The sequence below is a fragment of the Numenius arquata genome, chromosome 6, assembly GCF_964106895.1.
Source record: "Numenius arquata chromosome 6, bNumArq3.hap1.1, whole genome shotgun sequence".
NCBI classification, from domain to species: domain Eukaryota; kingdom Metazoa; phylum Chordata; class Aves; order Charadriiformes; family Scolopacidae; genus Numenius; species Numenius arquata.
In genome coordinates, this window is record NC_133581.1 from 21011164 (window position 1) to 21025991 (window position 14828).

The 14828-nt window shown below is 35.5% G+C and overlaps 1 protein-coding gene across 1 annotated transcript; it reads right to left on the reverse strand.

Moving 5' to 3' along the window:
* Positions 1-4302: 4302 nt before the first annotated feature.
* On the reverse strand, positions 4303-14326 carry STK33 (serine/threonine kinase 33). The gene is given in 6 exon segments (XM_074148752.1): positions 4303-4382; positions 10219-10243; positions 11690-11780; positions 12825-12914; positions 12916-12959; positions 14198-14326. Coding segments are annotated over 6 exon segments (459 nt in total).
* Between the last annotated feature and the right edge of the window lie 502 nt (positions 14327-14828).

Consider the following 14828-nt stretch of genomic DNA (forward strand, 5'->3'; position numbering starts at 1 on the left):
CCACATGCAGTATTTCCACCACAGAGATTTTGTTAACTGAAAACACTTTATACATACAGTTTCTTTTTCTATTTCATGTCAAAGTAGTATTTTCCACTAAACAATTCAACAATTCTGTCCTAACAACCAGTACATTTCAGTAATAAGAACCATCATTAATTCATGTCCCACTGTTTTCAGACTAGTTAGCCAAAACTCCACTGAGTTAATAACAATCACAAGAACTGAAACAACAGCAACAAGACAAAACAAACCACTCTCAATGTAGACATTTAAGTCCTAATCAACTGTCTGTCTTAAAAAACAGGGTTTGGTTCAAACACAGGTCATTGACTCAATATAAGAATTACTAGACATATTTTATTCTGTAGCCTTATTTCATACAAGTCAGTTTAGTCATACATAGTGGTTGCTTGTGTCCCTAAAGTCGTGTACTGCTGTTCAAAATGTGATAAACTCAATTCCAATTTCTCACAATCTATGAAATACGTTCAAATCTCAAAGTTGCTATTCATTGAATAGAAGTAAATTAAGCAAGCGTGATTCACGGAAAAATATAGAAGTTTATAATATGCTTTTACTGCTACAAAAGATGTATTTTTCAGAACAAAAACATAAAGCAGAAAATACTATGACAAAAAACCCCATCATTTTCAATTTTTCACTTTATGTTCTATGTGCATCTACTTTAGCTATATAGTGTGAACATTGCCTTATTTGGCCTAATTTAAACTAAGGTATCAGTATAAAGAAGATAATAAAAAAGCAAAGATGTCAGAAATATTTTAAGACATATCCATCAGAAATATTTTAAGACATATCCATAAGTGTGCATATTAAGAGTATATAGGTTCATAAAATATACTTTGACTGCATTCTTGTTCTGTTATCTATTTCTTGTTATTTTGAGTAAAACATTTGAGTAAATGTGGTGTCTGAATGTCTGTAAATTCAATTTACTCTTTCTGTATTATCTGCTTCTTTTATGTCAGTTGTATTCTTAATGATGTGGTAACAATAAAAAAAAAAGGTAATACATATGAAACTAAAAAAACGCATTCTTTAAAAAATTTGTTTCATATCAAACCCAGTGTTTCAATTTTCTTAGTATTTGGTTTCAGTGACTATTACTGTTTACCAACAGAAACATTAGCCAGAAACAACTGTGTATGTTTATTAGAGAATATACTTTGAGAGTAAGTATTGGTCTGTGCTCTACTAATCACATAACAAATGAAAAACCATCAGATCAAGTGATCTGTTTTTTCAATCAAAACTAATAAAGACAGATTGAATTTCTAATAGATTTTACATCATACTATTCATATAAAGTTGACATGCAAAAATTAAATAGCAAATACTTTCAAGAACTTAATACACCTATTTGTGGCTATTTAAAACAAAAAAGAAACCAACTTCATCAAATAAATTATTTGCATCAAACTATGTTTTTAGTTCTACTCCCAAAACACAGAGGTAGCTACTAAAAATGCAATTGTCACATCCTAGTGAAGGATGCCTGTCACTTTATATCAAAGTAAAATATTCTGGAGTTTCATTCACATGGCTTTAATATTTAATTTTAAGGTAAAACATAAAATTAATATTTAATTGCATTTTCCCCCAAACTTTTAATTTCAAAATGTCTTCGACAAAAACTGCTGCTTTCTTTTATCCCCCAATTCTCCTTCCAAATCTCCTTCAGGACTTAAATCCACATGGAACTCAATTTAAAGAACAGAAAATTGGAAGAATGCGCTCATTTCAGGACATGATACTGTAAGTGTTGGCTGGTGACAATGCCCATTATTCTGTAATGCACAGATAGGACTAAGTTCTCTCCAGACTAAGGCAGTGACAGACAACAGATAAATTCAGGTAAAGAAATCAAGTTAAGTAGGTGAAACGTATCATGCAGAACCTTGAAAATCCGTGGGAAAAAAAAAAATAATCTGTGCCTTTAGAAAGGAGCAAAAAGTACCTCATTTTCTTAATAGGTTTCTTACTGCTGCAATGCAGGAAGTAATTTATTAGGCATCCTAGACTTCTTTAGTTGCACAAAGATTTTCGAGAGCTATTGCAGGGGTCAGAGTCTCTGAGCCCAATTGGAAGAATGAGCAAGAAATCCAATAGTGTAGATTGCACAGAAGAAAGAAGCCCCTGACCCTTTGCTATTAGAGAGCAGCGTATGGGCCATACTCTTGGAGCGTGACAGGCAGCAAGACTCTCGCTAGTCCACTCTTTCAATGTGCTGATATACGTTTGTATTGTAATGGATTTTCTTTTTGTTGGTTACTATTGTGTATGTTTCTATTAGTATAAGTTAAAATAGAAATGAAACGGAAAGTATAAAGTAGACCTCAGTTTAAATTACTTATAAAAATCCATCATGCTGGCATTGCCCCGTTATGCAGAGGCAATCCTGTGCATTAACATTCATGAAAACAGAGTTCATGAGTCACCTCAGGGCTTATGCTCCCCATATAGGTAGAGACTGAGCCTGTCGTGGCAATAATACCCTTGGTACCAAGATGGAGCATGCCATCTGCACCGCAGAAAGCTCTGGCAGCTAGCAAATTGCCAGGGAGGCATTAGCTGTAGCCCAGAAGGGTCAAAGTTGTGATGGTAGTAATAATGGCTATAAAAGTACCTTTAAGCCCATTAGAGGAGCACAAGCTATTATTCAGGGTGTGAAGAAAAGTAATTTGCAAAACCAGAATTAAAATCAGAAGATGATCTTATGACTTTTGTATTACTATTTTCAAATTAAGCAATAAAAAGGAGTGTGAGCTGTATTCTATTAATTCATGCACACTATTTTCATTCTTGTGTAGTCAACACAACAAGGGGTGAATTAATGTCACTTTCTTCTGACACTGTTGTGATTACAAAATGCTAATTTTAAAAAATATTTATATTGCTAATTAAGGAAGAAGATCAGAAGTTCTAAGCTCCAGCTGCAATCAACACAGTTCACTGTTCTGAATTTCACAAGTTCCGAGCTGTGAATTTTGCTGATTGCAGGCACTGCTCTGGATTCTTATTAGCCAGTCAAGCCATCCAATTTCTACCAACCGTTTTATAATATATTCTATTGTATTATGTTGTGCAAATCCTACTACTGTCATACAAACATTAATATCGTGAAGTACAACAATAAAACTCATTCTGTATCAACATAAAAAGTACACATGGATTTTAGAAATTAAAAAAAATAAAGGCACTAAAGATATGGACACTTCATCATGCTGACGCAAGAAGAAAAGTGAGCTAATTGTATAGAAAAAAAAAACCTGAGAAACCAAAACAAAGAACATCTGGAAAAGAGGAGGTTATGAAACTGTGTGCCTGCGTCTGCATGCTCATGCACGAAGTCTTAAGTTATAAAAGAACTCAGCTGTAGGCAACAAAAGTAAAACAATCACAGGACAAAAATAATAACAACAAATGAAATGGCAAGTGGTAATGTTCTAAAACATTGGCATGAAAGCATCATCTGGGGGCAAGTGAAAGACTGAAAGTGGGGAAAAAATTCCAAGAAAATACATTATGAAAGAAAAAAAGATTCCTGCATACAGTGTGACATTTTAGTTGCATCATATGAATGTTAATTTATTTACTTTGCTACAATTGATTTTTAATTGCAGGGGGACCTTTTTATATTATTTAGCTAGTATAGGCAGAATAAGATTTTTCAGAGACAAATTACTATTTTGTAACTAAGATCAATGTTAGAAATGATGGAAGACTTCAATAAAAAATGTACATGTAATCTTACAAATGTAAAATTTCATTTCTTCCTCTAATAACATCAGACTAATGAACTTTCGAAGGACACAGACAACCTGTACAGCCCTCAAACATCTCCACAGCCACCACAGGCAGAGATGAAGAAGAAAAGTCCTTACCCTCATGGCATGATTTGTTCAATCCATTTGAGGATTTGACCGATAATCTGTAAATCGGTAACTTAGTTCTCAAATATAGATCCAGCCGACATATGAAAAAGAGAGGCCTAAACTCTCCGTTTAGTTTTACAGTGTTACACTGCAATATTCTGTAACTTCCTGTTATTTCAGGATTATAAAGTGCTTCACAAATCAAATACTCCATTTTTAACACTGAACTGTCTCTTTTACTTTATTTTGCATAGAAATTTGTAATGTTTACACGCGAGCAATTATAAGAGTTCAGTCTTTTGTGAAGGTTTAGCACACAGGTTTATTTTTTATTTCAGTGCAAAATTGTAAGCACTTGTATTATAAATGGGTCTGTACATTTTATATTACTTTTACAAGCTACTTACAGCATGTACATAATGACACCTATGCTCCAAATGTCACACTGTTGGCTATAGTCATAGGCACTGATAACTTCAGGGGCTGCCAACCAAGCAGAAAAAATAGTATTAATAATACAAAAAAAACCTTTTAAATGCTTAAACACAAAGCATGAAGAATGTGCTGATGTGGTATAATTTATTCCCATATGTAAAGAGGAACCAACAGCAGATGTTTAAATGAATAATGTACAGACCTTAACAATTCATGCTGATGTGTCCTCACTTTTATCATTTAGCTGCAAAGGGGGTGGTGACATCACGACATTAGCTGTATGATTAAACTTAGTATTCTTTTTCCCCATAGTAAGTTATTAAAGCAGTAATCATAATAGACTAACTTAAAGTATTGCAAGACACCATACAAACTTTTATTTTTCTCCTAGATATGTGTAGTACGTAAGAGCGCAGGGGCTTTTGCAAAACACAAGAGCCTCAGTTGGCACATATGAGCTTGAATACATCATATGATGAAAAAAATCAATGCCAAAATACTCTAAAATAAAACTTTTCAAACCTATTTATTTATATCCTTGATTAAAAATTCACAAATTATAATCTATTCACTAATCACATTCTATTGTTTCGGTCACATGTCAAAAAGATGCTGCTTTGGAGCCATCTTAGTGATATTTTATCTACCGTATCATGGGAGATGTGGTTGTGAGTTCAAAGCAAAGTATACAGTCTTTTCTTCCAGATGAAATACTTATCCCCAGTACGGAACAGAAGATTAAAACCTTCACACAATAGAAGAGGAGATTGACAGAGAGAAGGGTTGTCCCACCAAACCAAAAAGCTTGGTTAACTGTCATCTCAGTTTTTTATGTTTTAGGTAGGTACCAAACTTCAGATATCTAATTAATATGTTGAGGGACTTAGAACTATTAACATAATGGTTTGATAATACCACAACTGGTAAAACAAGACTTTAAAGAAGATTGTTGGTAATACTAATGGTAAACTGGCCAAAACCTACAGTTCCATCTCATTTTTAATCAATTGTTTTGAGAATATTTTATACCAGCAGTAATTCATGCTATTAACATCCTGGAAAAACTTACAAAGTTATATAAAGTTTATATCCTTGTATACATATCCTACAGAAAATAAAATGATTGAATTGGAAAATTGTTATTACTTTTACAATTATTTTTTTAAATTAATAAACCAGTCTGCTTAAATTGTGAATTTCCACAAGTCTCACACACATGAAGGGAACGTACAAAAGATTAAAATAAGAACAAAAGGAAAACATAAGCATAGTAACAAGGGATGTAACTAAAAATGAAATAATCTATAAGTAGATGAGTAGTAGGAAGACAATGAATAAAGAGGCCAGTATTGCATTCAACCAAGAATGCAATTGATAGATGATGCTCAGACAGCAAACTTATTTAATGTCCTCTTACATCAGTCTTAACCAAAATGTCAACCACAAGCAGTGGATAGCACAATCAATATCTATGACAAAGGGGCAAGACCTCAGTTTTTTACAGAGAAGCAAAAGGTCAGCAAGTACTTAGGTTGGAAATTTTAAAATCAGCCATAAACGATAAAGTTCATTCTAGAGTAGTTTAAAAACTGACAAGATTTTTCAGAGTTATAAGTGGTTTAAGAAGCACTAGTGGAAGGCAGGTAAAATACTTGAAAACTGAAAAAGGCAATCATGGTATCTAGCCATAAGAGGGTGGGAAAGTTGGCATTAAAGAATTACAGATGCGACCCATTAATTTTAATTCCCAGGAAAATACTGGAAATAATAAGCACCTAGAAGAAAACAAAGAGGTAAGTAACAGCCATTATGTACTGATCAGGAACAAATCTCCATGTAGCACAGACTGACAGGCTTTGGGGTTAGAGGAGGGACACTAAATATCACATATCTCTATTTTAGTAAGGCTTTTGATACTGATTCATGTAACTTTTTTCACAGTACTGTCTACATTAAAATATCACAGGAACAATGCACGCATGCTTATAAAAAACACTTCTCAGAAAGTACTTGTAACTTGTTCATTGTCAAAGTGGAAGGCTGCATCAAAGGATGTTTTGTAGGTATCTGTCCTAGGCATGATACCATTATAATTGATGACCTGGATGATCCAAGAGAGAACACGCTTATTAAATCTGAAGACAACATCAAGCCAGGAATGGCTGTAAATATATTGAAAGGCGAGCTCAGAACACAAACATGAGGAGAAGAGCTGGTCAGGCAGCACCTCAAGGACTGTTGTGAATCAAAGCCAAACATGAGTTAACAGTTTCAGTGTTACCAGACAACGCCTCTGCGAGGCAGGACTAGCACAAAGCAGCCACTCTGGTACAAAACCTCTTTGTGCGTGTCCGCCCTTTCTGAGAAGGTCAAGGCCAATACTCCTCCCCTTGCCTGGGTTTGAAGCCTATTTAAAGATGCCAGGTGAAAAAGCAGGCCATTTGCCTGATTTCCAGCACTTACCTCGTGTTGTTTTGTATGGACTTCCGAGTCCCTAAATAAATTACAAAAAGACAGTCATCGCCTGTGTTTTAGGCCTGCAGTACATACGAAACCATCCTTCCACTCAGCCCAGATTTATTGTGCTCAGTTTTGGATACTCCCTTTTTGACATAATAGGTACCAAATGGAGCACGGCGAGTCCAGTGCAAAGGTCGGAAATGCAGGATAGGACTGAGAAAATTCATTTTGTTTAGTCTAAAGAACAAGAGACCAAGGAAGAAGTGTGATATAAGATTGCTGAAAACAGGAAAGTGGCTACTGTTCTTCATACCCATGGTGGACAGGGTGAGAAATAATAGTCTGAAAATATGAAGCACAGTCCCACCGTTTTCCATAGCCCCACGCATAGGCTCCCACCACCTCCCTTTGGTCAGCTCGAGCAATTATGTGGCTGCAGGTGAGTTAACGGGAAATTTATAATGAAAAAAGTGATTAGATCATGGCCTGTAGGTGTAAGTTTAAGCTGATTGTCAAGCCGACGGTTCAGGGTGGACAGGAGGAAAAATTTCTGGGAGGATAATGAAGCATCAGACTAGAGTGCCTGGGAAGATTACGGACTCTCCATTACTGGAGGTCTTTAAGTACCCTTTACACAAATATTCATCAGAAATGACCTAAGCATAGCTGCTTCTTTCTTTGGACAGAGAAATAAATCAAATGACTTGAGATCCCTTCTAGTGTTGAGACTCTATGTTTCTGCCATGATTAGTAAATTGGAAAGTAATTTCATCTCATGCAACTGCCTCACTTAAAGAGGTATTTAATACTACTAGTATTTCATCGATCAAAATGTCAGAAGGACTAATTATCTTCCTCCAAAAAGGGTTTCTTTTTTGCTTCAGTCTGTTATGAGCAAGCTATGAAATGCACTGCTGGTACATACCATTGAGGAAAAGAACTTCATAGAATTCAAAAATGAATGCTATATTGGATAATGGAGCGAAGTACTTTACAGCATGCAGCATAAATCAGAAAGTGGTACAAATCTTTATATGATGGAATGCAAAGCATTCATTGCCTAAATAGGCAAAGTGAAAAAAAAAACCTGAAAAGCATGCCCTTTGGACAGGCTACATCATAATTACCTGCTTTCGTGGTTTTTTTCGACTTCCATTTCAACATCAAGTAATAAGCAGTGTCATACACTGGAGTAGACACATGGTTTGGATTGTAATTTTCTAAGAAAAAAAAATGGTTTAGAATTTAATCCCATCGTTTACCTGGAGATTCCTCCAGCTTTCTGCAGCACATCAGATGTTACAAATTAGCTTTATGTAACCAGAGGGAGGTACTGTGATTCAGCTGGCACAGCTGGTTTCAAAAGCACCCAGCAACAGAGAAAAAGCTGACCTTCTAACAATGGAACATGTTACTTGCAGTGAACTTAATTTACCATTAGTATAATGTAGATTGAGGCAGTCTGAAGACAACAACATGTAGAATGGAAATGCAGAGTGGGTGTTGCCTGCATGGAGGGCATGGAAAATGCTCATGAGAAAATAAGAAGACATTAGTTCTGCATATCACCTAAGAGATTATAATGAGTACCTGCTGGCTATGGGAGTGAAGAGAAAAAAACAGCAGAAAAGAAGTGCCTGACAATGAACAGTACAACATCATCAAGGAATATCAATCAAGAACTTGGACTCCTCTACAGCAACATCTACATCTACAATCTGAACAAAATCTTGCCTAACTGCAGCCTTCCTTTGTTGTAGCAGATATAGAGTTAATTTCATACAGCCTGTAGGTATTGGTTATAAAGTGATGCCCTGCGTGACACAGCATGTCACTGCTTTCACTCTGAAGAGGTACAATCAGCTGGAATAGCTGTTTGTCCTCGCTACAGGGACCCGCTTGTTCATCTCCTTTAGAAACTTGATAGCGAGTGGAGCAAGAGCATCCTGTCAATCAACTGACCCAAGCGGTGATTGGCAGCAGCCCTCAGCTGGTGTGCAACAGTTATACCTCTTTTCCCATGAGTAGTTGGGAAATATGGAGCTCTTCTGTCGCTCTTATGCAGAAGGGAGTTTGAAAAGTGGCCAGATTACCTCTGGACACCAACAGCACACTTGCAAAAACCACTGGCACTTGATTTCAGATTCTTTGGTCAGCAATGTCTCCTGTCAACTTTCTCTAGGCTTTAAGTACCCATGAACCTTCCAACGCAGGCTTAAAGGATGGCATAATCTTAAATACTATTCAAATTCTCAACCAATGAAGAATTTCAGAGGTTTTGAACTTCCACAATAGCAAGAGAAAGAAGGAACATGTGTAGGCAAACATATCCCCGAGCTGATTTAAAAGAAATCATTGCTTGTTTTCTTCAGAGCCCCATTTATCTCCACTCCAGTTCACCGAACCATTTAGAGGCAGACGATAAAGCCCAAAACTATTAAAAGAAACCTTTCCAAAAAAGCAATACTCATCACCTGTCCCTGAAAATGGGATGTAAAGAACCTATGCAGCTGTTCTGCTTACCTACCAGAAATGTACACCTCAAAAGAACTACGAAGGCTGGTTGAATAACAGCACAATGAAATACAATTATTTCCAAGAGATCTTAGGTCATCCCTAATGTTGTTTGGTAGAGGGGGCATCCAAATTAAAATGGTGATTCCATACCCTTCCAACAAAAGCTACAAGTAGCTGAAGAAATGATATTTTTCTGTAGGACAAAAATCTGACCTTGCAAGGCATGTACCTTAACTTCCTTTCCTTAGAGCAGAACTCAAAAAAAGGAGAATGAATCCTAACTGAAATTCAGAATACCACTAATGATTGTCCTGTAATTACTTTGATGAGCAATTTGTTTCACTACCTAAGCATTTTTTTAATATGGTACTTTTTTTCCTTGACATTCAAGCTCACATTAAACTAAGTATTCTCCAAGGACACAGGGCAAATCCCTGCTGACCACTTTACATTCTCTGTGAATAAAGCAAGTTGGAAAGCCCAACTACAGCAGACTGGTGGTGAAGAGCCTACACTGCTGTGGGCAAGGAGGAACAGAGACAGAAGTTAGAAGGTCAAGATAAATAAAACCAAGTTGCTGATAAATCAGAGTGCTGCTTGTTAAGAACCTAAATGAAAACCTAGACTGTCACATGAACGTGGACAACTCCCCAGCTGACAGCTACAGCATGCTCTCAGTGGGTCCATTCCTCCTCACAGCTGTCTGGACATGTAGCAGCAGGAAAGACAAATGGCTGGAAATGTGCCTCCATCATCTCCACCAGAAAGAGATGAACCTTGGCATGGGTAAAACCCAACTAAGCAGCAGATCTTCCCCCAGCACCACCCTCAGGGCAGCATTTTAGGGCCAGCCACTCCGTGAGTCAGCAGCTTTGGCATTTTTGCTGATCCATCCATACACTGATACGGATTCCACTGTCTCTCAAGTTGGTCTTTAAGAAAAAGAAGATACAAAATGAAAATTTCACTTCCTGGAGGCAGTTTTCTGTTTGCTGTTCTGCTGGTCTGAACCAGGCATCCGAGTACACCACCAGCTCCAACATTCAACCAAAAGGTGATGGCTAGAAAATCTTAACTAAAACCAGGGAGTGTTCTGCTTTTTTTTAAGATTAGCTAAACTGATTTTATTCTATATGGAAATAGAATGAGCAACTTGAGAGACCGTGAGAATATACTCACATTTAGAAACTATTTTCTAAACTTTTTTCTCTTATATATAATCCTGGAATTCACTTGAACCAACATTTGTGTGTCCACCCTCTCCTAACCCACAAAAAAATCTTTACAGTGGGCAAAGTTTTAACTGCAAAGATGGGAGGTGTTTGAGGGTTTTTTGAGGGGTCGGTTTGTTGTTTTTTTTTTTAAAACAAACAAACAAACAAAAAAACCTTAGCTGCACCTTTCAATTTTACTGGTCTCTATGAGTGGAAACTACTTCCGCAAGTTTACATTAGTTAAAATATTGGGAAGGAGTAAGATTATTGCATTTTGTCTCCTCACCCCTTTAAGCACCACCTATTTGACATATTAGTGAAATGAAAGTGAAATGAAATAGGACCACATTATCATTGCCTCTAAAAGTTACCTGTAAGGAGACAAAGCTAAAAGTCTGTGTCTTTCAAAAAAAACTGTAATGCCATAAGCAGTACAGTATCAAAACCCTGGAACCAAGAAAAATTGACTCAAAATATTAGAGTCATGCTGTACATGATGATGAAATAAGTGAGGTTTTTTCACAAATTTAGTATTTCCAGGATATTACAATTCAGCCACTGTACCTCTTTTCTTAACAGGGGGGAAAAATGGCAGGGGGAGGGTAGCAGCTCCTATGCTCTTATAGCCCCTTGCAGGCATTTTGTGTGTCATAGAATAGGCTGTCATTACCTAAACTCAATTCTTTCTTCCCTGCTCCAAGTGACAAAACCATGAGGAGTTCTAACATGAGAAGTTCTGGTATTCAAAATGCAATATGATATTAAAAAAAAAAAAAAAGCCACTCACACATCTTCCATACAGATTTATATTAAATTGACAATACTCCTAATTTAAAAATTAATTATATCTTACAGCATCTGCTGGCTTCCTGTAACTAATGGCTTAGGACTATACTAGTGTGGATATAGATGAACACAGTACGGTTACTTTAAGTATGTATTTTTTTTAATTGATCTGGAAATATACTTACCTTTTTTTTTTAAAAAAAAAAAGCCTTTTTCAACAGTGCCACTTAGCTTCCAAGATGATTTTTTCTTCCCCTAATAACACCATTTAGTAGCTCATTTCAAAAGCTGCTAGTAGGAATCAAAGACAGGTCTCCCAGTAATACCTGGATATTAAAACCAGTTCTTGAAGCAGAACTGCTACAATTGTCGTCTTACCTTTATGTTTAATTTCATTTCATTTACTTCATTGATGTCACTGCTTTTAACTAAAATGTTTTCCAGTTTTAGATCTCTGTGAAAAATATCTGCTGAAAGAGATAAAGAAATAAAATGTTATCAGTTGCAGTGAAGACATTCTGACAGAAATGTTTTAAATTCTTTCATTTGAGTAATTTCTTTGATCAATTCCAGTGCATTTTACTCTGAACTACTGGAAGCCTAACCAAAAGCATCTTTCCCATTTCATCCAGGGAGTCAGAGAAGATTTCAAATTTTCAAATCTCATTCCTTCCCATAGTCCTGTAATAAAGGAAAAAGTTCATATTGGTTCAGTCTTTAATATCAGTAGATCAGTTCACATAATCTAACAAAAAAGTAGTGCTTTTATTGTATAGTTGTCAAATTTGCACATATTTTCATACCTGCAGTTCATTTTCATGTCCAAAACCAGCAGAAGTTTTTGCCATTCCAGTGAGCACACAGAAGAAACAAGGCTTGTTTAGACAAGGTACCATTCCATAACCACCTCTATCTCTATGGAAAAAACTGAAGGTAAATGCAGGATTTCTAGTAGTAGTGTGCTGTAACAGAGAGATTCATAATTTCTGTGTAAAAAGCTCCAGAATTATTCACAATCCTACACTATCAATTCTAAATTTTTGGCTGGATAGGTTAACTCTGTTGTGGACTGTGCAGATTTGTAATGCTTCTGTGTGGTGGCTGAAAATGCTGATTTTTACCGAATCCTAAATGCAACACATACTGTTGAGAAGTATCAGAAACAATCCCATTCTGCTTTTTTACCTCTTGTAATAGACTGTGCATTTAACAACTAAACTAAGTTAATGTTATAATGCAAAGCAGTTGCAAGTTAGGAAATAATAATACATGTAATTATCCATAGCTGGTACAGAAAGAGAAATAAAAGAAAAATGGTAGCAGTTATTGCATATGTAAGAAAGGAAAAGTTCTAAAAAAGCATTCATGTAGTATATTTTACTTTTTCTTTACCAGACTATCTTTATACTATAAAATAAATAACAGATAAGAATAGCAATCAGTAACTGTTGTTAAACATATGAACACTCAAAATCAATGAACATATGGGAGAGACAGAGGAACTTAATTATCCTTTTTGTGAAGATATGCTGTTGCTGAAGCAAGATTCTGAATGATGTGCCTTGTCTCATTTTCTGTAAAACACCCTTTGCTACAAAGAATTTTTTAGTTCTCCATCCTCACACAGCTCCATTACAAGATACATCTGCTAATATTAATAAAGACAGAATGTAATGATTTTGTTATTTCTGAGTTTTGTTTCTTTTAATGTAATAACAATATATATAATTAATAGCAGTGCTCCAGCTGCAGTGATGACCTAGAACTATAATGTACTTAGTATTCTACGAACAGAAGATTAAAGACAATTGACCTGTTGCAAATATTGACAACTGCTTACTACAAGAAATTCTCAAGCTTTCAAAACATGTACATTTTAAAAATGTATAAAAATACTATGTTTTCAAAACAAGGACTAAGTATGGATTTAGTTTACAGCCTTTTCCATTCAATGCATCATCGGTGACTTTTACAGAAAGCCTAAGAAAGTACCAACATTTGAAAAAATATAAAATGAAACTTTTCAGCAACTAGGAGTGAAAACTATACTACATTACTCAAATGATACTTCTGACCAATTCAATACACCAAAAAATCCCCCAAACTTACAACTAACAACAAACACTTTTTTACATGTGTTACTGCAATATTTATATTGTGCTGTCATTATAAAGTCCTGGGAACTTTTCTGTTCAGCTCAGTAATAACACCTTTCCAATAAGTAATAGTAAGTTAAAGATAGAATGGTAGTAGTTTAACCTAAAAAATAAGATTTCCACCATTCTTTGGCTTTATAACAATTTACTGAAGAAACAGATATCTATAAAAAATGGAAAGACTACTTACAATCTGATGTTTCTCCTCATTAGAAATTACACAGACATGCAAGAGGACCACCTTCCTTATAGAGTACTACAGCAAACAAACAGAGTAAAGAAACAACCCTGTAATTTTCATGGTGACTGTATTTAATTATTGTTGCAATAGTTCGTAATAGAATAGGGAAGGCGGGGGCGGGGGGAGGAGGAGAAGATATGAGAATTGGAAGAAGGAAGAAATGAAAACCCAGGCTGTAATAATTGTCTCTGGCTATCAGAGACTGGCAAACAAAGCTGGCTTAGTCAGGCATTTCCTTTGACATAAACTGGTTTTGTCCTCTGTTGGACCACTAGTTTATATTACAGACAACATTGGCTTAGCAGGAATTTAGAGGAAAATAAAATATAAATATTTCCACAATGTTTTGGTCAAGAGCTGTAGGATTTGTGTCAAATTACAAAATTGTTAAATAAAATATATGATGACTTACCATGGAACAGAGACAGTTCTTTTTTTTGTTGTTTTTCCAGCCTACTGACACTAGTGCAGCAATTAATAAAATCTTACCTTTGGTATCTCAAGCATCTCTTCCAAGTGTATTAGAAGATCGTGGTTCACGTTCTTTAAGTTGCTCACCTCCTGTTCAAGTAGCTTCATGGCAGAACTTCCACCCTTAGTTATTGATGGGAAACACATTTTACAAACATCACAATATTATTTTTTTCCAACAACAGCAATTTATTTTTTAAAAAGCTATAGGATGTATTAGAGAAATTGATGTCTTACATTCAGAAACATGACTACCAAATAAATCCTAGTGCATTTCAAGATTGCTTCCACTGATCTAATAAATTTGGCCTGTAACATCTTACAGTTTTAAATACACAATTCCACGAAATGTCCTGTAAGCCTTCAAGTTTGAGTAGTGTGAAAATGATTGTGATTGTGTGCAACCATTTTCACACTATCCAAACACACCATGTACCTATGAGACAAAAATTAAAAAGACTTTACTGGAATAGACTAGGTGATGTTTAATAAGCATCTAATACAAACTCCTCCAACAAAAGCTTTTAAAGTTTTTAATCGAATGATTTTAAAGCCTACAATATTAAAGACGAGATTACGATGTAAGATAAATATGTCTCAATCAATGCGTTAACTACTGCAGGAATGACAGGAAAGGAGACTCTATACG